The 25,917-nt window shown below is 41.1% G+C and overlaps 2 protein-coding genes across 9 annotated transcripts in view; one reads left to right on the forward strand and one right to left on the reverse strand.

The window, feature by feature from the left end:
* Nucleotides 1-885: 885 nt before the first annotated feature.
* The window catches only part of LOC117480772 (myelin-oligodendrocyte glycoprotein-like), a 66,156-nt gene continuing 41,124 nt past the window's right edge, over nt 886-25,917 (reverse strand). For 4 of the 7 annotated variants that reach the window (XM_034128222.1, XM_034128228.1, XM_034128224.1 and 1 more), the window contains one exon: nt 886-1,078. In XM_034128222.1, coding sequence (XP_033984113.1) covers nt 905-1,078 — 174 coding nt within the window. In that variant the 3' untranslated portion in view covers nt 886-904. Of the gene's footprint in view, nt 1,093-1,226; nt 1,590-2,050; nt 2,090-3,743; nt 3,800-6,243; nt 6,311-25,917 lie in introns of those variants that run through there. The other 3 variants (XM_034128225.1, XM_034128226.1, XR_004555680.1) reach the window with 3 other exon arrangements.
* On the forward strand, nt 19,930-24,577 carry LOC117480775. Of its 2 annotated transcripts, XM_034128234.1 has the most exons (4): nt 21,184-21,239; nt 23,340-23,395; nt 23,697-24,059; nt 24,189-24,577. In XM_034128234.1, the coding sequence occupies exons 2-4, from the start codon at nt 23,347-23,349 to the stop codon at nt 24,392-24,394; spliced, it is 618 nt and encodes a 205-aa protein (XP_033984125.1). In that variant the 5' UTR covers nt 21,184-21,239; nt 23,340-23,346; the 3' UTR covers nt 24,395-24,577. The 2 variants fall into 2 exon arrangements, with proteins under 2 accessions (XP_033984124.1, XP_033984125.1); XM_034128233.1 differs by lacking the exons at nt 21,184-21,239; nt 23,340-23,395 and adding an exon at nt 19,930-20,021.

Consider the following 25,917-nt stretch of genomic DNA (forward strand, 5'->3'; position numbering starts at 1 on the left):
TGACAACAAAGAAAACCAGAACAGCTGCTGACACTCCAACGGTAACCCAAACACCTGTCCAACTCTCTGGTCTCTGAGGTTGGAGCTCTTCAGCAGCTGTGGAAAAGGACAGAATATAACATGAGGAACCATTTTAGTGTTAATATATAACAGGTTTAATCTAGAGTGAACACATGACAATCTGCAACCTTCATTCTTCTGAAAAACCTCCTGTATTTCCAGCTTCTCAGTTTCCCCTTTTCCACTAAAATGAGTTCTGTGTGGGGTTGGTTTGGATCACAGTTGGTTTGTGAGAAGAGTTTTATTTTAAAATGAGTTGTGCACATTTTAAACAGTTAAAACAAGCCGTTCTTAAGATTTGAGCAGCAGGACTCTTTTGGTCTTTCATTCATACTTTGTTGAGTATCTGCTATTTCCTTTTCCAAATGTTAACTGTTCCAATAATATGATATGAATATGATCCAATATTAGCGGCAACATACTTGACGTAGATGCATTAGTATTTAGCTCTCTGGAGCCTCTAGACTTCTACTGAGGTTACTCACCAGTGACGTTGAGCCAGCAATCTCCTAGAGTTCTCCCATCAGGTCTGACGAGTATGTCACACACATAAAACCCAGAGTCATTGGTCCTGAGTCTGGAGACATGAAGTGTGAGGCGTCCTTCTGTGAGGACGTCTTTGTCCCACTGGACTCGTCCTGCAAACTCTGGATCCTGAGACTCTGGGGATTCAATGCCTCTCTCAGAAATCACATTTGGTCATTTTAGTTGATCTCTTAACGAAAGAAAGATAAGATGTACAGTATACCCGAAGTAAAATGTCAGAGCGTTGCCGATTTCAAAGAGTCAGTATTGTGCAGGAGTGTGCAATATTCATAGATTTGCATTAATGTAACACATAGTGTCAAAGAGCTTCAGTTGGTCCACTCGCTGAGTCTGAACCCTGTTCACTGGCTGCTTGTCGTCTGAAGTTAAGAAGCACACAGACACATAGAGCAAGTAGAACAGAAACCAGTGCTAACGCTGAGTAGAGGCCAATCCTTCTCCGTCTCCCTCTGTTGGGAGTCTCAGGTTTGTTCCAATGTGTCGCTGCTGTAAAAACACCAAACAACTCTGTGTCAAAGACATTTCCCTGATAAAGAAAACTAAACATCGACAACATTTCCCAGGTTCTCGTACACCCTGAGAGTTTAACATTATAACAAATATGAATGGGGGTTACTCACCAGTGACGTTGAGCCAGCATCTCCTAGAGTTACTCCCATCAGGTCTGACGAGTATGTCACACACATGAAACCCAGAGTCATTGGTCCTGAGTCTGGAGACATGAAGTGTGAGGCGTCCTTCTGTGAGGACGTCTTTGTCCCACTGGACTCGTCCTGCAAACTCTGGATCCTGAGACTCTGGGGATTCAACACCTTGATGGAGATGAAACATGAAGTAGGTTCTGGTCTCAGTTAACAGCTGACAGATGGTAGAAATGGATCTGAGGGAAGTTTCTCTTCTGGTGCTGAAGGTCCACTCCAGGGTGATGTTCTGGTTCTCCTCTGCCTGATAGGAAGTCTGAGTCACATTCACTACAAATGTTCCCGTGGAGGAGACACAGAGGGACTCTTTAAACTGCAGCTATGTTCCTGTGGAGGAGACACACGAGGGACTCTTTAAAACTAGAGCTATGTTTCTGTGGAGGAGACACAGAGGTACTCTTTAAACTGCAGCTATGTTCCTGTGGAGGAGACACAGAGAGACTCTTTAAACTGTAGCTATGTTACTGTGGAGGAGACACAGAGGGACTATTTAAACTGTAGCTATGTCCTGTGGAGGAGACACAGAGGGACTCTTTAAACTGTCAGCTAGTTTTCTGTGGAGGAGACATCAGAGGGACTCTTTAAACTGCAGCTATGTTCCTGTGGAGGAGACACAGAGGGACTCTTTAAAACTGCAGCTATATTCTGTGGAGGAGCCAACAGAGGGACTCTTTAAACTGCAGCTATGTTCCTGTGGAGGAGACACAGAGGGACTCTTTAAAACTGCAGCTATGTTTCTGTGGAGGAGACACAGAGGGACTCTTTAAACTGCAGCTATGTTCCTGTGGAGGAGACACAGAGGGACTCTTTAAACTGCAGCTATGTTTCTGTGCTGCTTTACTGAGAACAGCTTTAAAGAGACTAATGCCCCTTTCACACCAACGCAACTCCGGTTCTAGCTCCGTGCTAGAGCTTTTTTGGTTCAGAACCGGTTCTTCGGTTTAGCGCCGGCTCTTTTCACACCGCTCAGAGCCCGACTGGTGATGCCGCTGCTGCGTCATGACGTCACAGTTTACGTCGCTGAGTTTCTCCCCAACGCCGGAGCTCACCTCACAACAACAACGGGCCGGGGACTGCGTTGCTTTTAATCATACGAAGCCAGATTAAATTAAATAACGACTTCTCCAACCTTATACTTTTCTCCAGAGTGCCGTGGTTCATTGTTTATTAATGTGTTTCAGCGGCATTTACAGACCGCTGCAGTGGCTGCTCTTCCACGGGAGTGTATTCTCCCGTTAGCTCCGGGTTAGCTCACACGGCTCTAAAGTATTCACTGTCTGACTGTCACACAAGCAGCTGATACATATCCCCAGTTCCCCTTAAGTGAATGTGTGTCAGTCTGAATTGACGCTGTTTGGCATCACAACGCTGTTATGAAAGTTTCTCTGGTATAACATGGGTGATGTTAGCATAGCAACCGAAGCTAAACTGACTACTTGCTAAGCAGTTTTCTACAGGCACTTTTTACCGACGTATTTTTCATTATGATTCTACTTGTGATAGTCGGACATGACAACCTGTGCAGCCCATGTATTGATTCCATCCGATAGCTGCTATAATAACAAACAAAACGTCTGCCTGCTCTCCACAATGATCAATAACAGCGAACGGATGGTCAAAGTAAGGTACAAATAAACAGAATCACACGTTAGTGTTGCCTGACTTTATAAAGTGTGTTTTTTTTAACAAGTGTGTGGTTGCGTTCTAGTCACTTTGCTCAGCACTACTGCTTGTTACAACTTTTATTTGCCGTACTCGCCTTAAGTGTTAGCTCAGGTTAATCTCGCCCTCCTCCGATGTAAGCGTGACGTATGCGGTTCTTGCTTCTAGACGGACAACTTTTTGGTGCTCGAAACGAACCGGATTCCGGAGCTATGACGCTGCTCCGCTGCGGTGTGAACAGGAAAACCCGGTGCTTTTCAAGCACCAGCACCGAACCGGCCCTGAAACACCGTTGGTGTGAAAGGGGTATAACTGAAGCTAACCAGAGACAGAGGTCTCCTCAGGTGAGGAAGAGTATTAGGGTATGAGGGAAATAAAGAAGAAAAGGACTATTTTACTTTTTTATTTAACATGTTAAGAAAAAAGCCAAGATGTCGAGTCAAATATCAATCTTTCAATTTGAGGCATTAGGAAAAATGTATCAGAAAAAACAGTTAGGCGCTTTTAAAGTTTAATTATTAAGAATAAACATTGAACTTTTAATAACAAACTACTTTTGTTAGAGAATATATTGAAAGCTCCACTTCTTGACATTTTAAAAAAGCTAAATCAAATCAGAATCCCCCTCCTCAGTTTTGACCCTCTTGCCTTGCACTAATAGTGTTCCATACCAAAGAGCTCTAAGATGCTTCTTTGTGAAAAGGTAAAACGTGACTCAAAAGATTTTCAACAATATTCAATGTGTCTGAGTGGGAAATAAAGGAGTAAACTAACCAGAGACACAGGGGGTGAGGAAGAGGAGCAGCAGGATGAGGAAGATCATCTTCTCCCTGTGAGAGGACACACACACACACACACACACACACACACACACACACACACACACACACACACACACACACACACACACACCAATGTCACACATCAGAAAACACACAGTCTGTCTTTACCACATTACTGAGTACACAGAGGACTGACACCAGGAACAGTAACATATGTCTGTCACTAGGTGGCGCCAGATATCAACATTATATTTTATTTGAACTGAATCAGGAAATACTTTCTGCTTTGAGATCAGTGAACACAGACTGAAATACAGGACCAACTGAACCCCTTTAGTTTTGTTTCAGAATCTCTCTGAATAATAACAAACAATAATAATAATAGTGAATTTGTGAGGTTGAAGGGACAGCTTTTGCATTCATGCAGAGTTCAATAATGTAGTTTTTGTTATTGCTGGGTGAGGTGTCTCCACTTTCTGCAGTAAAATGACTCACTAAAATAACGTATTTTCTGAAGATAAAATCCAGCTTGAGTAAAACGGTTGAAACTCTGGCCAGATGCCAATACAACTGCCTCTGTGCCACGGTCAACATTGTTATCTCTGTTTATGTAAATTGGAGGGAAATGCAAATACTGTGAGAAAGCCTCTCCAATCTCTAATCTATCGACCGTGGATTCGTAACATCATTTCTCGGGAGAGAAAAATTATACTATAGTATGAGTGGCATGTCTTTTTTATAAACCTCTTATAATATTTGCTTACCCATTCCAGCGAGACGAGCGAGACCAAAACAAACATTGGTTCCTGCTTTTATTATCAAGAGCAGATGGTTCCTACAATAAAAACGTTCCTGTTTTCATAAACTAGACACTGATACCAAGTTACAAAAATTATAATAATATAATGTAACCTTTAAGCTACTTACATTTGTTTGAATATATTCAATGTGCATATTATTCTTCAAACTGTAAACTGTTTAACTAAAATAGACAATTAAAATAGTTGCATGAGAATAACCTGAAAATGAAGTAGTATTTTTATGTACATTTCTTTATGATCACATATACCGGTCTCTGTGTGTAGCAGAGTGTAGACGTGTTAATTAGTTTTGTGCACTTTGTTCACAGAAACTGCAGCAAAAGCAGTCTTAACTGGGGCAATTGGAAAGAGCTAACCAAAACAAATACACATAACCTTCCTCGGGCAGTGTGTTGTACCGGGGACAGGAGACACCCCCTTGATGAGAAAACTGTAAGAAATGATCGGGGAATCCCTCCGGAGTGGAGTCATGACGACTGGATCTGAATTATTTTGTCGTATTTGGTGGTTTGAGTTCCAGCTGTCGATCAGCAACTATATATCCATAATCCACCAGTTAAAGGAAATACAACTAATGTGTTGTGTTATATTACCTGTACAATTTACCACATAGGCTATGGTGTTCTTAGTTTCCATACCTCCTGTGTTTTACGAGCGACTTATCAAGTCTTGGCAAACGGCATAACACACGATTAAACGTGATAGTATATAAAACCATGCTCGTATCTACAACCTATAGAAATGCAAAACGGCGTCAGTTTAGACGTAATTCTGTCCTCCTGCTTACCGCATCATTTATGAGAAAACATTTCAAAACATTAACACAACATATTCGAGGTGGTGGTTTTAAATAGCATATCCGTATTTATTTATTTCTCCAAGTTATGTTTTTGTGTGCCTGAGGAGTCTCAAACCAGGCGTTTGTTTAAATCATTTAAGATTGGCTTTAATCAATGTTTGAAAATGAATTATTCATATTTGATAAATGAGGGTAACATTTTATTTATGGATTATTTCACATATTTCTCTCCATTCTTCCTTCTGCCAACGGGGTGGCAGTTTCTCGTCTCTCCCGTTTGTGTGCTTAGTGCGTACGCATGGGGTAGAAGTTTGCGTGGAGTACAGCACATGTTTTCCCGTCAAGTTAGTATTTTATAAATCGCAAACATTGCGTAGAAACTGGCGTACGCCATTTTTTGAGCGTATAATCCTTTATAATGAGGCCCCCAGGTGCTTTTGTCATTGCCGTTGTATGATGAGACCAGCGGGCCCTAAATATAACGTGAAATAAGTTATTTGAGAGACTATGGATGGCGAGGATAAATGTAATAAAGGGATCTACAAACATTACATTGGTGACATCCAGTGAGATGGTAACAGGCATGCGCTTAGGGCCCGCTTTCCAGACAGTTTCTGTGGGGTCACTCCTCATCGCTCCCATGTAGTTGTAGCGGAGCTCGGCAAAATATAGATTTTGACTATAAAAAGCGATTGGAATCATACATAAATCACACTTACAACACAGATCAGTGGAGACATTTTATTATTATTACTATTTAGTTTTTCTTTAGTTGTTTTTCTACATGTTACATTGGAGTATGACAGGTGAGGCTTGACTGCACGTCGCTGGCAGTAAGATATATTTAAAAAAGTAGAAACATGTGTTCTTACCTTTAAATAGTTGAGACTGCAGAGACCTCAGTGCTGACAGTTCTGTTTTCTGGTTTTCATGTCTGAAATATGTCCGATTACAACAAGAGGAGTAGTTCACAGCTATAGAGTTACAGAGGGAGAGGGCGGCGTTTGCGTTTCCACTAGGGATCAACGGCAGATCGGTTAGCAGTAGCCAATGATATAAAGGTCCTGATGTGAACCCTGTGAGTAGGGGAGACCAGGGACAGTTGCAAACACTTTTGGGCTTTTCCCCAATAAGTAAAAAACCATTTACAAATAGGATAGCCATTTGCTATATTATACATTATCAATATGTCAGCGACTGAAACAATGTATTTAAGATGTTTTTATGAAATAAGTAACAGGTTGGAAAATGTATTAAAACATGTTGTAACATGTTAATAACGGTTACCTTTTTTCACACACTACATGACAACAAGAGGGAAAGCTGTCAATTCTAGGCAACCAAGATTTGAATGGGGTTTCACACATCCTCCAACAAACAATGAACAATGAACAGGATAACAGATAACACACAGAATCATCCTCTGTGAAGGATTAAACTGTTCTCTGAGAGGTGCTTCTACCTTAATTATGTAGACCCTACCTCCCTTTGAGCTGAGACCATAGTATAAATCAGCTGCCTCCATCAGATAGTCTCTCAAAAGCATCTCCTGCTCTGTTGAGAACACCTTCTTGGTGTCCAGTAGCCTACTCTTGGGGGTGTTTGTGATCCCTGACTCTCCAACCTCAGCCTCTTTGTATGGAACCGGTACAGGGTGACATGGCATATATCCAGGGACTTTGCCACTTCCCTGAATGATTTGCCCTTCTCAACTTCATTTGAGGCCCTCTGCAGCAGAGCAAGTGGCACTCCCCTGTCTGTCTTCCTCTTTCTGACATGTGACATACTGTAAACACACACACACACTTTAGGCGTACAGTATTTTATTCTGTTTATTTTTACAGGGACAATGCACACCAATCAACAATACAACTGTATGCTTGAATGAACAATTGATAATTCAAGCAAATGTGCCATCATTGTAAATGTGCCATGTTACAACCGTCCCGTTACAACCGTCCCAGGACCACCAGTCTTGCTTTCACCCCCTGTGAACCTGCCTGATTGCTAGCTTGACCCATATTCAGTTATATTTGTAGCTTACAAAACAGTGATTCTAATAATACTAGTTTGGATTCCTAGACATTTGAACTCAAGACAGTATCCAAAAAATACATCATATCATTTTAGTTAATATTTTACCTCAGAAACACTTTTGCTGATATCTTACGCGAGAAATTCAAACGTGGCTCCTTTTTTTCTCAGCGATCTGACCATCTATCTGCGCATGTGCAGAGTGAGTTTCATCACTCGAGCTTGTTTGTGATTGGAGATATTGAAGGTGTTACAACCAACCCGTGTTCCAACTGTAGCTGGTCTCCCCTACGTGTATCTTCAGATCATTTGTTTTTCTTTATTAAACCAGTAAACGGAAGAGCGTCTGAGAGGCGTTTCTACTTTTTGCTTTTTACCTCACTAAATGGTCAAATTGTCATTGGAGCGAGCGGGGTGAAACTCACGGAAGAATAACATTATTCATTTCATAGTTAAATTAAATAAATAAATACTTTATTTCATGTCAAATTAAAATCTTAAAATATTGCATGATTTAATGCAGTTTTGTTTTATATGTTACACCAATGTGCAGAAGTGTTTGTGGTTTTTTGTGTCTTAACTTTGGCCGATAGCCTCCTTCCCTCAGCCAGCAGTCAGGACAGTGAAAATGGGTCATGGAGGGGTCTTCCAGCAGGACAATGACCCTGAACATACGGCCAAGGCAACACAGGAGTGGCTAAAGGAGAAGCTCATTCAGGTGATGGAGGGGCCTTGTCAGTATCCGGACCTTAATCCCATAGAAAATCTGTGGAGGGAGCTGAAGCTTCCAGATGCCAAACATCAGCCTCAAAACCTGAATGATTTGGAGAGGATCTTCAGAGAGGAGTGGACCACAATCCTTCCTGAGATGTGCACAAACCTTTTAGCCGGCCGGGCTAAAATAACTGGATGGCCTACCTGCCTGTCAGCCTTCCATCTGTGCACAAACTTATCTCGTGCCCTCATTGGTCATGTGCGCGTTCGTGTGTGTTGGAGGAGGGGCTCTGTAAGGAAGTGGCAGATTTTCTCCGGCTGTGTATTTTCAAATTCTAGCGCACTCCAGCTGGTTTCTCCAAAATGACCCACCCCACCTTTAAAAGTGATCTTAATGAACCACTTGGAAACATTTCTCCTTGCTTCCCCTCCATGGTTAACTGTCAAAGGCTGACTTTATACATACTAGGAAAAGAGGTTAACCACATAGAGGAAGCTGGCATCATTCTTTGGTCACACAGTTAGGACAGTTCCTGTTTCTGGAAGATAGACAGAGTGTGTCCTTCCTGCTGTGTTCACACTCTCCACATTAGAAGCTGTGTGACTGAGGCTGTCGGGGAGGAATTGGACATTTGGTCCAAAGTTTAAACAATCTTTACGCTTGCATGACTGCAATCTCTTTCATTTCACGAGGAACACTTACAAGGTTTTTCCAAAACATGTTGAATGTTTCCAAAGTGATGTGTTGTAACCAGTAGGACACCCTTGATGTGTGAAGTCCTTTTGGTAGCACTTCATCTTTTTAAGACGTGCCATTCTGTTTCTTACTTTTTCCCATCATGCATTAGGCCGTTGCAGCTCGGTTTCTGGTTTCCAAAGGTAAACATAATAGTTGGCGTACAGGAGTTTAATGATCTTGCTGATTAATTATAAGCAAATCTACGTGTCTATAAGTAACATGTGTGTCAGCTGCAGTAGAAAGGAGAAAGACGTTTGGTTAATATGTGGCTGAATGTTCTTGAAAGCCAAAGTGAATAGCTGCTTGGGAATGGTTGTATTGCCGAGTGCCTTTATGTTTGTCCTTTTGTGCATTGATTCATTTTAATTGATTCATATTTTTATTGTATTAATTTATTATTTATTATTTTTGTCAGTTATTTAGATTTGTAATCTGGTCGTGTCACCTGATGGTTTTTGTTCCTGTCTCATTCACTTATTGTCAATGTCTGTATTTGTGGATTTCACTGTTGGTGTAAGTAAATATATAAATATATATATATATATATATATTTATATATTTATGTGGCTCAATAAATAAACACTTTTAGTATTATCATACATAACATTGAAGCATTGTTTTATTTACAATGTGAAGTCGATCCAGAGAAACAGAGAACAGAGGATGAATGACTTTATAGCACGACAAAACTCTTACAGTGATCCATGTTAACCAGGGACAGTGCTCTCATTTATAACAAAGCTGCAAGGCTGAGAGACAAGCCCAGAGACGAGTATTAGCGCCGGGTGTAAGGGAAACTTTAACTTAGCATGTTGAGAACACATTTGGGAATGTGGAGTGTGATGTCACCCTTTTAGTTTTAGTGGCAGGCATTAAGAAAATGTATCAGAAAAAAACATTTTGGCACTTTTACAGTTTAACTTTAAAATAACTTGTGTTGGAGAATATACAGTATGGATTTAAACAAAAACATCTTCCCCAACAGTTTTTAGCCTGTTGCATTGCACTATAGTGCTGCATTATGCACAGTACACTAATTTGGTTTTTATTATTGCTGTGTGACGTGTCTCCACTTTCTGCAGTAAGATGACTCTTACAACGTGTTTGTTTAAGCTAAAATCAGGCTTGAGTAAAACTGTTGAAACTCTGACCCAATACTCACACTTCCTCTGTCAACAGTCAACATTGTTCTCTCTGTTCATGTGAAGTGGAGGGAAAGAAACTCCAATCTGTCCACCAGGGTTTCATTTCAGCATCTATCGGGAGAACAATTATAAAAATCCCAAAAATTCTTAAGTGGCAAACCGCTTTTCATATTTTAAAATCTGATTAAAAATGCCGTTGGTGCTCATGATATAAAGACAGGCACCAATGTTTGCTTTCAGTTCCAGCAAGACGAAAACAGACATTGGTTCCTGCTTTTATATCAAGAGCAGATGGTTCCTACAATAAAACATGCCACTGTTTGTGCAGAACAACATTATCAACCTGAGTGTAAGTTGACCTGACTGACTGCATTTCAGTTTGCAGGTGGGGTCAAAGAGGACATTTCCAGGTGAAAGTTAAGCTGGATCTTCTCTTTTTGTACCTTCACTTTTCAGGCAATCATTTTCTAGATATTTTGTGCTTTATTAACAACAGCCTCTATCAATTATGTATTTTATGAGCTGGACCAGGGTGTTGTGAATTGGGAATCTTGGATGCCAAATATCATGCAATACCCTCACAAATCTGAGGGTCTTCGTGCAATGGCAAATCGCCAGATTTCCATGTTGGCTTCAAAGCTTGTTATCTATGACTTTTTATAATCTTATTTCCTTTATTTGTTACTTAATATGTAGACCCCACCCCAATTCAGATTAAAAAAAGTTCCTGACTAAAATACCTTTAGTTTACACTTTAACTTACTTGGCAGAGTCAAACATTGTTTTATGAAGTGTGGTATTGCCACTTTTACTCAAGTAAAATATCTGAATTATTATTCTACTACTGCTTCCTTGTTTAGTAATGTTATTAAATATTAAAGTTAATTTTGTAATAGATAGCACATGTTTTATTTCTATCATTTGTTTCATGTTTCACATTTGGAGTAAAAACGACTTCAGTCCTGTCCCATTAGGTGGTGAATGACTCCACTCCACCCATTGAAAGAGGGAGGGAATTAAAAGTCAAATTAGGAGAAGAGGCAGTGAGCAACAAACACTTTTACTTTTTTCCCTCTGAGAAGACCCACAACTGACGTAAGTAGCCCATATGAGTTTTTACACTTTGTTGGCATTGTTGGTCAATAATGTTTCTATATAAGGCATATAAACTGTAGTAACGTGTGTGTGCGTTTTCGGGGAGTGACGCGGCAGCCTGACGAACCGGCAGCAGTAACACACATGTGGCATGAAACTGAGACTTTTAGCCCACGTTAGATACTATAAAACACTCTGTTTGCCTACACAGTCTGTAGACCAGGGGTACTCAAACTTTTTTATTAAAGGTCCACTTGTGAATTTTATACAAGGTCACTGGTCCGGAGACTCCGGACTCCGGATCAATGCCAGGAAAGTCGTCCCCGTCGTCGTCGTCCCCCCGGAGTTTCTAAAGGCCCCTACACACCAGGCCGATATCGGCCGTCTTGCGTTGTTGGGCGAAAACGGGTTCCTTGTCGCCCAAAATCAATTTGGTGTGTCCCGAACCCTCGGCCGTGACACGCCTTATTTGGCCTTTCACGATCGACACCCGGCCGATTCAACATGTTGAATCGGCCGGGTGTCGGACACAAGCTATCGGGCCAAGAAACCACTCTGATCAGCTGTTCAGCTTGCAAATGAGAAGCGAAACGGAAGTGAGGGACGTAAACAAACGATTTAAAAAGGCACAAGACAGCAGCTAAACACCAGCAGGTGATACTTAAAGACATCAAACATAGCCCTTAAATGTCCTCTCTTACCTCCCACACATAGCAGGGACATCTCTGATATCGGCGGGAGCGTCCCCGGCTGTCCTCTGCTGAGAGCTCCGTGATTTGTTTGGTCAAGTCCGGTTTTTCATCTCATCGTAAATTTAGCAAGAAGTGGCCATTATTACATTATATACATTACTACATTGCTGACTCAATAAACTACACACCCGCCAGAACACTGCGATCATCAGCTGCAGGTCTATTAACTGTGATTTGATAGTATGTCTGCACTTTATGTGCTCATTTCATCATGCATGTATTTTTATATTCTAAAACATGTTTTCGATGGACGAGAGTGAAAATGGAACGCACACGCTATTTGTTTGTTTATATCAGTCTGTTCTTCTTCTCTGTCTTCCGGTTGTTGCCTATTTTGAATGACGAATACACACTACCGCCGCCTGCTGGTAAGGAGAGTTATTGCCACTCAGGCATGCGCAGTTCGTACGTGCTCGGCTGAAGTAAAGCGGTGTACACACGGCCAAGACGCAGGGGAACTCGTCGATGGATCTGTCGGGTGTCGGATGTCGGCGAGTTCTCTGGTGACTGCCTGGTGTGTAGGGGACTTTACGGCTCGCTATGCATGGGGCCGCCTTGAGGGGGTTTCCCGACATGTCGTTGCAGTAAATTACATTAAAGTGAAGAAAATAAAGATAAATATCTAAATTGTAATTGTTCTTGTCTTCAGTTCATATTTTGAGCATAAAAAGCCTGCAGGATTATTCTTCGTTTCTCCACTATGTCTTCTTTTTCTGCATCTGCACATATTAAAATCACATTTGAACACATTGCAAATATCAACTACTTTGCACACTTGTCCAACGTTTGTATTACCATGTTTTGATTTTAGTAGTTGTATTTTCTTCTTTTATAGTGTCTTCTAGAATCTAGGGTGTGTTTATATTTTACATTGTGTATTCCATAGAGACTTTCTACTCGAACCGGTTGACCATCTTTTATTCTCGCAACAATAACACTTAATATGTTTACAGGATATACAGCAGAAGCAACAGGGTCAACTGGGGGATTTGGAAAAGAGGTTAACCAAAAAAAGGAGAAGCTGGTATCATTCTTTGGTCACAAAGTTAGGACCGTTCCTTGTTTCCGGATGATATACTGAATGTGTCCTGTAAGCTGTGTGTCATGGAGGAATTGGACATTTGGTCCAAAGTTTAAACATTCTTTACGCTTGCATGACTGCAATCTCTTTCATTTCACGAGGAACACTTACAAGGTTTTTCCAAAACATGTTTAATGTTTCCCAAGTGTTGTGTTGTAACCAGTAGGACACCCTTGATGTGTGAAGTCCTTTTGGTAGCACTTCATCTTTTTAAGACGTGCCATTCTGTTTCTTACTTTTTCCCATCATGCATTAGGCTGTTGCAGCTCGGTTTCTGGTTTCCAAAGGTAAAGAAACACTTTTAGTATTATCATACATAACATTGAAGCATTGTTTTATTTACAATGTGAAGTCGATCCAGAGAAACAGAGAACAGAGGATGAATGACTTTATAGCACGACAAAACTCTTACAGTGATCCATGTTAACCAGGGACAGTGCTCTCATTTATAACAAAGCTGCAAGGCTGGGAGACAAGCCCAGAGACGAGTATTAGCGCCGGGTGTAAGGGAAACTTTAACTTAGCATGTTGAGAACACATTTGGGAATGTGGAGTGTGATGTCACCCTTTTAGTTTTAGATTACATTACATTACATGTTACTTGTTAGACGCTTTTATCCAAAGCGACAGGCCTCCAGTTTTAGTGGCAGGCATTAAGAAAATGTATCAGAGAAAAAGATTTTGGCGCTTTTAAAGTTAAACTTTAAAATAACTTGTGTTAGAGAATATACAGTATGGAAAGTTCTACTTTCTTTTGGACTTTTTGATTTAAATAAAATAAAATCTTCCCCAACAGTTTTTAGCCTGTTGCATTGCACTATAGTGCTGCATTGTGCACAGTACAATAATTTAGTTTGTATTCTTGCTGTTTGACGTGTCTCCACTTTCTCCAGTAACATGACTCTTACAACGTGTTTGTTTAAGCTAAAAGCAGGCTTGAGTAAAACTATTCAAACTCTGGTCCGATTCCAATACTCACACTTCCTCTGTGGCACAGTCAACATTGTTCTCTCTGTTCATGTGAAGTGGAGGGAAAGAAACTCCAATCTGTCCACCAGGGTTTCATTTCAGCATCTATTAAAAATGCCATTTTTATGTACATTTCTTAGGATCACATAGACCCGTGTCTGTGTGTAGCCGACTGATTGCCTGATTTTAAAAGAGGTTTACAAAAAAAGGACAAGCTGGTATAATACTTTTGTCAAAAAGTTAGGACAGGTCCTGTTTCTGGCAGAGATAGTGTGTGTCCTTTCTGCTGAGTTTAAACTCTCCACATATAGAGGCTGACAACTCAGCATGACTCTGAAATCTCTTCCCTTCACGAAGCACACATTCAACTTTATATTTATCCACCAACAAAAGGTCACCCTTGATGTGTAAAGTCCTTTTTGGCATTATGGCATTTCAATTTATAACAAAGCGTTGGTTAAATATGTTTTTAGTTTCTCTTTTGTGTCCCATGCGATTCAGTAAGTTTGTCTTGAACAACGTTTCAAAATCTTTCCAACACAAGGTTCAAGGATCAAGGTTCTTTATTTGTCAAACTAACATAGCTACAGAGTAGTTATGTTGATGAAAATGTTAAGTCACAGGCTTCTCCAACAGTGCAACACAATAATACAGAAAAACAGAAACATATAGTGCAAGTAAATATTAAATAGTAAATGCAAAAAGAAAAATAGTTTAAAAAAAGTGAAATAGTGAAATAAGAGTCTATATGCAAGTTATTGGAATGATATATTAGATAAATAGATAAATAATTTCTAAGTAGCAGATGAATGTTATGGATGTTGTTTCAACAGTTCAGGTGTTTAACAGTCTTATTGCCTGTGAGAGATATAACTGTCTCTGAGTCTGGTGGTTTTCGTCCGGATGCTGCAGTACCGCCTGCCAGACGGCAGCAGACTGAACAGTTTGTGGCTGGGGTGATGGGGGTCTTTGATAATCCGTAGTGATTTCTTCCTGAGCCGCTGGGAGTAAAGGTCCTCCATGGATGGCAGCTCCGTCCTGGTCCTGCTGTGCAGTTTTCACCCCCCTCTGTAAAGCCTTACGATTGAGGTCGGTGCAGCTGCCGTACCAGGCCGTCATGCAGCCAGTCAGGATACTCTCTATGGTGCACCTCTCATTCTCCCATCACCAAACGACAGAGAAGTATGTCTTTCTATCTCGACACTGAGCAAAGAAACTTCTCCTTGTTCACTGAAGGGAGGGGGCATGTTATCATCCTCTAAAAGTGACACACTTCTCACTGGAACTACAGGACTGAGCACAAACTGTTAAACCACATGTTTGAGGTTATTCTTTTTCAATTGTATATTATATATATATAATATATAATGCTAAACTGCATTGAGTCATCTCAGTAGTGCAGCTACTTGAGATGACTCAATGCAGTTTATTATTACAACATATCTCGTACTTCCCCTTCATATCTGAGAGTCGGTGTAAAGAAGAACACTCTTATGGGACCACAAAGTAACTGAAACAGTCTTGTGACATGTCATACTCTTATCTTGGTTTAATGTGGTGCCTGCTCTCCATAAGAGGTTCAACAGGAGGAGACGGTTCAGGAGAGAAAGTCCTCCGACACACCCTGTACCCCAGTGGTTTAAATAACGTTCAACACGTATCTTAGTTAAAGAATAAGAAGAAGGATCAATGACCTTACAGCCAAATGATGAAACTCACAGTGACTGAAATAAATAAATATAGATATAACACTTTACAGATGTTACATGGGGGATGTATGGAGTCTCATTTACTGATGTGACTGATAGATGTCATGTTTCTATCTCATTGGCCTCAGAGCTGTCTGTCTGCTGGAGGCCCTTATTAAAAACCTGCTGCTTTCTGTCTGAGTAGTGGACTGTAAGACCCTCGTTTATAAACTCCTCAAAAAAAGTTTGGAAACGTTATTGCGGTCGATTATTCCTCCCCTTTAATAATACCAGCCTGGTCACACACTGCTGTGGGATGGCATCCCATTCCTCAACCAGGATTTGTCGCAAGTCAGCCAACATGGTTGCGTTGGTCACTCTCGCACGTACAGCACACCCAAGCTGATCCTTTGGCCCAAGTGTTCAATTGGGTTGAGGTCTGGGCACACGGCAGGCCATTCCTTCCTCTCCACTCCCAAATGATGGAGGTACTCTGTGATGATCCTGGCTCTGTGGCACATTTTTTTGGGCCGCTACCCACACGGTTAGCTGTGTTGCTCATTCCACGAATGCACAATCCTTACAAGTTGTACCTCATTGTAAAGGTGACTAATCAGGCTTTCCAACGATATAAAATACAACACCAATTGGAATTATTAAAGGGGAGGAATAATTGACCGAAATAACGTTTCCAAACTTTGACCTTTAGGAGTTTATATCAGTTTGATATACTGCTATGTTCAAGAATGAAAGGCTACAGTTTCAAAGTCAACAAATACATTTATTAATGAGATAACTCAGATGAACAAAGCGCTATTCCAAAGTCCAAAGATCAACTGCAGTACAACACAAAGACTGTGAATGATCTATAGAAAATGTCCACTTCGTGCTGAAGCTTCCACTGCTCCGTGATTACCCACCAAGAGTCACTCTTTTACACACCGACAGTGAATGTGATTTCAGGTATGATGGACAAGAAGAGACGACGATTAGACATGGAGCAAAAGGGAAGACAAGACTAAATACACAGAAGGGTAATCACAGGACAAGACACAGCTGGGCAGGGGAGGCAGAAACACAAGGGCAACAGGTGAACACAGGAAGGGAGCGCAAAAACAGGGAGAACAGAACTTCAAAATATACCCATGACTTGACACACAAAACTAAAATCATGACATAATGTCAAACATTATATCATCATATAGGCCTATGCCTTCTTAGTATTACCGTATATAAAATGAAATACTCTACTTTGAATAATTAGTGTTTGGTAAATTCTGAAATCAAATCATAAAATCTAAAAATATATTAAAGGGCCCATGTCATGGCCATTTCCACTGATCATAATTACATTGTTGAGGTATACTAAAATAGATTTATACTGTGCAATTTTCCAAACTCACATTGGTTTCGCATACAGCATCTCTGTCAAGCATGTGTATTCAGCAGTATTCACTTTCTCCACTAAACGACTCGTTGGAGCTCTTGCCCCCCCCTCCCTGTGAGCCTAGTGTGCTCCGATTGGTCAGCTCGGCCACTCGTTCTGATTAGTCAACCACCAGAGAGGCTGCGCCCATGTCAGTGCTTTTCCCGGCTGCTCTCAGCGTAACATCAGTCTTATCATGGCGTCGGTACAGCGGTATATTTTATATACATATATATTTTTAACTGTTGTTATAGAAGAGTGTGACGGCCTCAGGGCCTTTGTCTTACGGTGGGGTGGAGCTGAAGAGGGTAATCAGCGCGATCACGGACACCTCCGTAGCCGGTGCTATTAATCCCAGCGGCCCGGAGTCTCTCTCCAAAGCGGCTGCAGAAGGACGAACTGAGCGACCCTCTCCCCTCGACCACCTGTCTCTGCATTTACTACAATAAATGTGCCGTGGTTTTGTAAACTCGTGTATGTCTCCTTGTCTTTCCGTTGTGGCCTACGAGCTACTCTCATAACAAAGAGTAAGTTATTTTTACCCGTTATAAACTACTACTGTTTGATGAGAAATCAAATCATGGTTTGCTATATATGAATTCAGGGAAGAAAGGATAGGCCTACTAAGTATTTCCATTAAACTTTATTTTTAGAAATGTACAAAATGAACATAAATATACATATATACACGGTATATCATCCATTCCTCCTCCTCTTGCCTGCGCACAGCCGGTGCGGTGCGGTGCCTTTTAGCACCCTCAGTAGTAGTAGAATCCCTTCCCCGTCATGGATTGTCCGCCAGGATCTGGCTGGACGAAATCAAATGCAAATCACAAAATATTAGAGAAACTTAGTTGTTTTAGATTCGTTAGTAGTAGTTGTGTAATGAACAGCTTGCCTGCTAATATGCTAACCTAGCTTTGTTTACCTTGGTAGCTAACACGATATGAACGTTAGCTTGGAGGAAAGGCAACTATAATGCAGTGTAATAAAACTACTATGAACAAAAGCTAGTGGTTCATATTAGGCTAGCAATAACGTGTTTATAATTGCAATCGTATACGGGTATTCTGCTACGTTCGGTCATACAATGTAACTTGCATGAATACATTGTTTTGCGCTAGCATACAGCTAGCCTCGTTAGCTACATGCAGTATATGTACGGTCACAATGTACGGTAAATCACAGTACAGTATACTGTATGAGTATTCCGTGTGTGTGACTGCAGACATTCTCCTGCCATGACAAACATGTAAGGCCATCTGCTGACATTGTAGTTGATATATTTAAACGCTAGCAACGTAGCATCACAAAAATGTTTTTCTGACCGAAACTAGCTCTAGCTCCGTGTGTTAGATCGCTACGCCAGCTATAATGTAATTACGTTTCGCGACTGACCGGCAAATCACCCGGAGTATACTGTCAATAGGTATTTTGTGTGTGAATGCAGACATTCTCCTGCTATGAGATACATGTATGCAAGGCCATCTGCTGATATTAGAGTTGATATATGGAAACTCTAGCAACTTAGTTAGCACTGTGTCAATGGCTTAGCAGTCCAACACAGTTTACACATTTAAACAGTCTTGTTTGATAAATACACAAATAACAATGCAAACTTACAGGTTGTATACCCAGATCTTCCCCTGCTCCAAACGGTCCAAACAAGCTGTGCATATCCGGCCTCAAACTGGGCAATGTTTTGGAAGCTTTCGTCTGTGAAATGCCAGTTCTTCGAACCTCTGGAGGAGGAACACGACGCTGCTGGTGTGGCCATAGCTCTTCGGGATTGGTCCATTTCGTTCCGGGTACCGCATGACATCAGGCGGTACCCGGAACTAAATGGAAGACTCAAATGGGCAGTGACGTATCTCCAACGAGGCGTTTTGGGGAGGTATTTTCTGTGTTAGAGTTTTACTCGCTACAGGGTGTACTTTGAGGGTTTTGACTCTGCACACCGTTTACATGCATAAAAACCTTCATAACACACAAGGGGACGGGTAATAACCGGAAAAGCATGACATGGGAGCTTTAATATGTAACAAATATATTCCATTTCAGAGCAGAAGAAACAGCCTTCAAGGGTCAAACTCTGCACATACATCATTCCCAAAAATGTGTACTGCTGAAACTGTCCTGCAGATATCTTCCCATTGTCCTCCATAATAAACACTAGAGATATGCCACCTATATTTACTCTGGTTAGTAGCTGCACTACTGAGATAACAATATACAATTTAAAAAGAATAACCTCAAACATGTGGTTTAACAGTTTGTGCTCAGTCCTGTAGTTCCTGGGAGGAGAAGAAGAAGTTTCTTGGCTCAGTATCAAGACATGAAGACATACTACTTCTTTGTTTGGTGAATCAAGAGAAGGAAATCAAGATCTCTCTGCATTTGTTTTCTGGCTAAGAGGGAGATTTATTTTATGTGTTGAGCAATACTGATAATTGCTGATAATACTTTTGTACTTTTACACAAGTGCAGGGCTTTAACTTGTAATTAAGTATTTTGACAATAATGTATTGGTACTTTTACTTTGAAGTATATGAACACTTCTTCCACCACTGCAGCTACACACTCATTGAATCCACTGTGAAAATAACCACACAGCTCAGTTTTGACTTCTTCCTGATGAAGGACAGGTCAGGTCAGTAATATCTATTTTACACTCTGTGAGAAGTCATATTGAGTCCTGATTGCATTTAAAGTCTTAACTGACAGTGAACAACACGGCATGCGGACACTCCCCTCCCCTGTGTGAAATGAGGAAATACAAGTCCCTTTGTGTGTGATGTAACACAACTAGGGGGGGTGTGTGTGTGTGTGTGTGTGTGTGTGTGTGTGTGTGTGTGTGTGTGTGTGTGTGTGTGTGTGTGTGTGTTGTGGTGTGTGTGTGTGTGTGTGGTGTGTGTGTGTGTGTGTGTGTGTGTGTGTGTGTCCTCTCACAGGGAGAAGATGATCTTCCTCATCCTGCTGCTCCTCTTCCTCACCCCCTGTGTCTCTGGTTAGTTTACTCCTTTATTTCCCACTCAGACACAATGAATATTATGGAAAAACTTTTTGTGTCACGTTTTACCTTTTCACAAAGAAGCATCTTAGAGCTCTTTGGTATGGAACACTATTAGTGCAAGGCAAGAGGGTCAAAACTGAGGAGGGGGATTCTGATTTGTTTAGCTTTTTTTAAATCAAAATGTCAAGAAGTGGAGCTTTCAGTATATTCTCCAACAAAAGTAATTTGTTCTTAAAAGTTCAATGTTTATTCTCAATAATTACACTTTAAAAGTGCCTAACTGTTTTTTCTGATACATTTTTCCTAACTCAAATTGAAAGATTGATATTTTACTCGACATCTTGGCTTTTTTCTTAACATGCTAAATAAAAAAGTAAAATAGTCCCTTTCTTCTTTATTTCCCTCATACCCTAATACTCTTCCTCACCTGAGGAGACCTCTGTCTCTGGTTAGCTTCAGTTAGTCTCTTTAAAGCTGTTCTCAGTAAAGCAGCACAGAAACATAGCTGCAGTTTAAAGAGTCCCTCTGTGTCTCCTCCACAGGAACATAGCTGCAGTTTAAAGAGTCCCTCTGTGTCTCCTCCACAGCAACATAGCTGCAGTTTAAAGAGTCCCTCTGTGTCTGCTCCACAGGAACATAGCTGCAGTTTAAAGAGTACCTCTGTGTCTCCTCCACAGAAACATAGCTGCAGTTTAAAGAGTCCCTCTGTGTCTCCTCCACAGCAACATAGCTGCAGTTTAAAGAGTACCTCTGTGTCTCCTCCACAGAAACATAGCTGCAGTTTAAAGAGTCCCTCTGTGTCTCCTCCACAGAAACATAGCTGCAGTTTAAAGAGTCCCTCTGTGTCTCCTCCACAGAAACATAGCTGCAGTTTAAAGAGTCCCTCTGTGTCTCCTCCACAGTAACATAGCTGCAGTTTAAAGAGTCCCTCTGTGTCTCCTCCACAGAAACATAGCTGCAGTTTAAAGAGTCCCTCTGTGTCTCCTCCACAGAAACATAGCTGCAGTTTAAAGAGTCCCTCTGTGTCTCCTCCACAGTAACATAGCTGCAGTTTAAAGAGCATACCCTCTTCCTCCTCAGACATCGGAGTCAGATCCTCCCCTTCACAGTAGCCCTATATAAGTGGTCGTTGAGCTTGTCAGAAGTTACTCGTTCTTCATCTGAGGGAAGCCACTATGGAAAACTCTCCCTGTGATGCTTCTCGGTAATAAGGTAATGAATGAATATTTTAAAGTTATAATATTTGGCACCTAGTTGCTTAGTTTCTTTTGTTACCAGATTTCACTCTCTGTTGTTCTCTCTTCTATAACCCTGAACAATGTGTACATATTATACTCAGGCTTTATTTAAAACTGCAGCTACTTGTTTTCTCAGGCTCGTACTCACTGCATTTACGTTTTTATTTAAAATGGCACACTTTATAATGTTTACACGCTGTTTTTAGTAGTGGGTTTATTAATTATAGTGTTTTCTAGATCATTCTGTATATTTAGACGTTGTGTATTTTTTATATTGTATAAAATATATGCTTCTATTGTTAATGTGTATATAAAATATACTTTATCTTTGTTATTTATTAGTCATGTTATGTGCAATGTCGTTTTTTTTACTTGATGCCGTAACAAAGACGTTTCCCTATTTGGTCTTGATAAAGTAAATCTAATCTAGTTATTAGAATAGTTGTTGTGAGATTTGACAACATAAGGTTGTTTGCATATTTTGCACAAGTTCACAGTTGCATACACCCTGAACAACAACGCTGTGTTATTTTATCTACACTAACGCTGAGTTCAGCATGCTGGTTCGTTTTGTTGTTGGGTTCAATTCCCAGTGCAGGGGGTCATTGTAAAAGAGCCGCTCAATGCTTTGTTCACTTTCTGCAGAAGTCAAAGGATTTCCTGGTTCATTTCATTTCATTTCAATCTTTATTTCGAACAGATTAAAAAAATTAAAAAATAACAAATGTGAAAAACAGAATACCGTATTGTTAAAATAAAGTATTTATCCACATTCATGATAATATTTATATATTCAACAAAAAAAGTCTTCATATTAATAATAATAATAAAAAAAAAAGTAATACTTATTAATTCCCATCCCTTACTTGATCAATGATTGTCCTTTAAATCATTATGCAAGTTATTCCTACATTTACATTTATACATACATATAAAATAATTTCTCATCTTCAGTCACCTCTCTTCATTCTCATAGTTTTCCAAAAAAGTGTTTCTGTACATCCTTTTAAACTGAATTATATAATTGAGACCTTAACTCAAGGTCAGAACAACTCTGAGAAGTATGAGTATAACAATTAAACAGTTAAACATGTTGATATCTGGCGCCACCTAGTGTCAGATGTTCATTACTGTTCCTGGTGTCAGTCCTCTGTTCTCTCTGTGTAATAAGTATTGTGATGACTAAAGACAGACTGTGAAGCCCTTTCTCAATTATAATGTTCCCCTCCTCGACTCCCCTCTTCGACTCCTATCCTCGACTCCTATCCTCGCGTCTTAGTCCCGCCCACACGAGGGGAACCGAGGAGAGAGGAGGGGAACCGAGGAGTTGAGGAGGGGAACCGAGGAGAGAGGAGGGGAAGCAGCAGGCGGTTAGAGAAATGAGAACTCCTCTCCTCTGAGCGGTCATTTTAAAGAGACGTCCATTAATGATGACAGGAGGCACAGCAGCACTCTGTCTGATGGACAGATGTGTTCATGACGACTTATATATTTACTTTTAATTCATTCACAGTGCGGTATAATGAGACAATAACAGGCTACAGATACCGACATATTCACACACACACATTTATATATATATATATTATACACACTGTTCTGCTTTCTTCACTGACCTCAGCAGCTTTTCTCACTTTAAACATCGCGTCACGATTAAAGCAGTTAACAAACAAATGGTAAAGGGCAGAAAGTCTGATGCACATTTGATCATCTTAAATAACTTATAATCACAAGGGAACAGTTTGCAGAGCGGTCATTGGCTGAGATCAGTCCGGCCGTGCGTCACGACTCTTTGAAAAATCACTGTTGCCGGAAATCTCAGAGGAAACATCAGTGTATCCTCGGTTATAGCTCCTCCAGAGAGCCTCCTCTCTCCTCTCTCCTCTCTCCTCTCTCCTCTCTCCTCTCTCCTCGATGCACATTTACAGAAATGAGATGTCCTTCAACATGGCACGCTGAAAACGGTTTCCGGGTCACCAGAGGGCCGAGGAAGCGGATATTAGAGAAATGAGAAACGGCTTTTATTTTCTAATGTGTTACATTTGACCTCTGATGTGTGTGTTTGCTCTCTCAGGGAGAAGATGATCTTCCTCCTCCGGCGGCTCCTCTTCCTCCCCTGCTGTGTCTCTGGTTAGTTCATCTCTTTAATGCTGTTCTCAGTAAACATAGCTGCAGTTTAAAGAGTCCCTCTGTGTCTCCTCCACAGAAACATAGCTGCAGTTTAAAGAGTCCCTCTGTGTCTCCTCCACAGAAACATAGCTGCAGTTTAAAGAGTACCTCTGTGTCTCCTCCACAGGAACATAGCTGCAGTTTAAAGAGTCCCTCTGTGTCTCCTCCATAGGAACATAGCTGCAGTTTAAAGAGTCCCTCTGTGTCTCCTCCACAGGAACATAGCTGCAGTTTAAAGAGTCCCTCTGTGTCTCCTCCACAGGAACATTTGTAGTGAATGTGACTCAGACTTCCTATCAGGCAGAGGAGAACCAGAACATCACCCTGGAGTGGACCTTCAGCACCAGAAGAGACACTTCTCTCAGATCCATTTCTACCATCTGTCAGCTGTTTACTGAGACCAGATCCTACGTCCTGTTTCATCTCCATCAAGGTGTTGAATCCCCAGAGTCTCAGGATCCACAGTTTTCAGGACGAGTCCAGTGGGACAAAGACGTCCTCACAGAAGGACGCCTCACACTTCATGTCTCCAGACTCAGGACCAATGACTCTGGGTTTTATGTGTGTGACATACTCGTCAGACTTGATGGGAGTAACTCTAGGAGATGCTGGCTCAACATCACTGGTGAGTAACCCCCATTCATCTTTGTTATAAAGTTAAACTCTCAGGGTGTACGAGAACCTGGGAAATGTTGTAGATGTTTTCTTTATCAGGGAAATGTTTTTGACACAGTTTTGTTTGGTGTTTTCACAGCAGCGACACATTGGAACAAACCTGAGACCCCCAACAGAGGAAGACGAGGAAGGATTGGCCTCTACTCAGCGTTAGCACTGGTTTCTGTTCTACTTGCTCTGTGTGGCTGTGTGCTTCTTAACTTCAGACGACAAGCAGCCAGTGAAGAAGGTTCAGACTCAGGGACAGGCAACAGTTCAGCAGGTGGACCAACAGAAACAGTTTGACACTGTCTGTTACATTAATGCTCATCGATAGACATTTTCACACTTCTGCACCAAACTGACTCTTTAGATCTGCAGCGCTCTGACACTTTACTTCAGGTATACTGTACATCTTATCTCTCTTTTGTTAAAGGTCCCCTATTATACTCTTTTTCATCAATATATTATAGGTCTCAGATATATACAGAACCTGTCTCTGATTGGCTGAAACACCAAACAGATCATTGCAGAGATTTGGTTACAAAGAACTCAATGGTGCTCTAGGAGGAGATTCAGGTGATAAGGGGGGGGGGGGGGGGGGGTTACCTTGGTTGGTGATTGGCTATTGGTTACACAAGCCAAAACATCGTTATGACATCATAAAGTGGCCAAAATCTGATCAGCTCATTTTCAGACAGGTTTTTATAAAAATGGATCAGGACAAAAAGAGAGAGAATCTTTGTTCCTGAAACTTTCAGAGTCTCTTTCCACAGAGGGGACACATGTTGATGAAGAAGAGACATGAAAGAGGGGACACATGTTGATGTAGAAGAGACATGAAGAAGAGGGGGGACACATGTTGATGTAGAAGAGACATGAAGAAGAGGGGACACATGTTGATGTAGAAGAGACTGAAGAAGAGGGGACACATGTTGATGTAGAAGAGACATGAAGAAGAGGGGACACATGTTGATGTAGACGAGACATGAAGAAGAGGGGACACATGTTGATGTAGACGAGACATGAAGAAGAGGGGACACATGTTGATGTAGAAGAGACATGAAGAAGAGGGGACACATGTTGATGTAGAAGAGACATGAAGAAGAGGGGACACATGTTGATGTAGACGAGACATGAAGAAGAGGGGACACATGTTGATGTAGAAGAGACATGCAGAAGAGGGGACACATGTTGATGTAGAAGAGACATGAAGAAGAGGGGACACATGTTGATGTAGAAGAGACATGAAGAAGAGGGGACACATGTTGATGTAGAAGAGACATGAAGAAGAGGGGACACATGTTGATGTAGAAGAGACATGAAGAGAGGGGACACATGTTGATGTAGAAGAGACATGAAGAAGAGGGGACACATGTTGATGTAGAAGAGACATGAAGAAGAGGGGACACATGTTGATGTAGAAGAGACATGAAGAAGAGGGGACACATGTTGATGTAGAAGAGACATGAAGAAGAGGGGACACATGTTGATGTAGAAGAGACATGAAGAAGAGGGGACACATGTTGATGTTGAAGAGACATGAAGAAGAGGGGACACATGTTGATGTAGAAGAGACATGAAGAAGAGGGGACACATGTTGATGTAGAAGAGACATGAAGAAGAGGGGGACACATGTTGATGTAGAAGAGACATGAAGAAGAGGGGACACATGTTGATGTAGAAGAGACATGAAGAAGAGGGGACACATGTTGATGTAGAAGAGACATGAAGAAGAGGGGACACATGTTGATGTTGAAGAGACATGAACAAGTGGGTTTTGCAGAATAGGTGACCTTTAAGAGATAAACAAAAATGATCAAATGTGA

The sequence above is a fragment of the Trematomus bernacchii genome, unplaced genomic scaffold, assembly GCF_902827165.1.
Source record: "Trematomus bernacchii unplaced genomic scaffold, fTreBer1.1, whole genome shotgun sequence".
NCBI lineage: Eukaryota > Metazoa > Chordata > Actinopteri > Perciformes > Nototheniidae > Trematomus > Trematomus bernacchii.

What these genes read in the sequence shown, in the direction of transcription:
- LOC117480775 (XM_034128233.1), top strand. Translation starts at nt 19,973, where the DNA reads ATGATCTTCCTCATCCTGCTGCTCCTCTTCCTCACCCCCTGTGTCTCT. An exon ending in CCTCACCCCCTGTGTCTCTG is followed by an intron (nt 20,022 to 23,696) that starts GTTAGTTTACTC and finishes TCTCCTCCACAG; the next exon opens with GAACATTTGTAGTGAATGTG. An exon ending in ATGCTGGCTCAACATCACTG is followed by an intron (nt 24,060 to 24,188) that starts GTGAGTAACCCC and finishes GTGTTTTCACAG; the next exon opens with CAGCGACACATTGGAACAAA.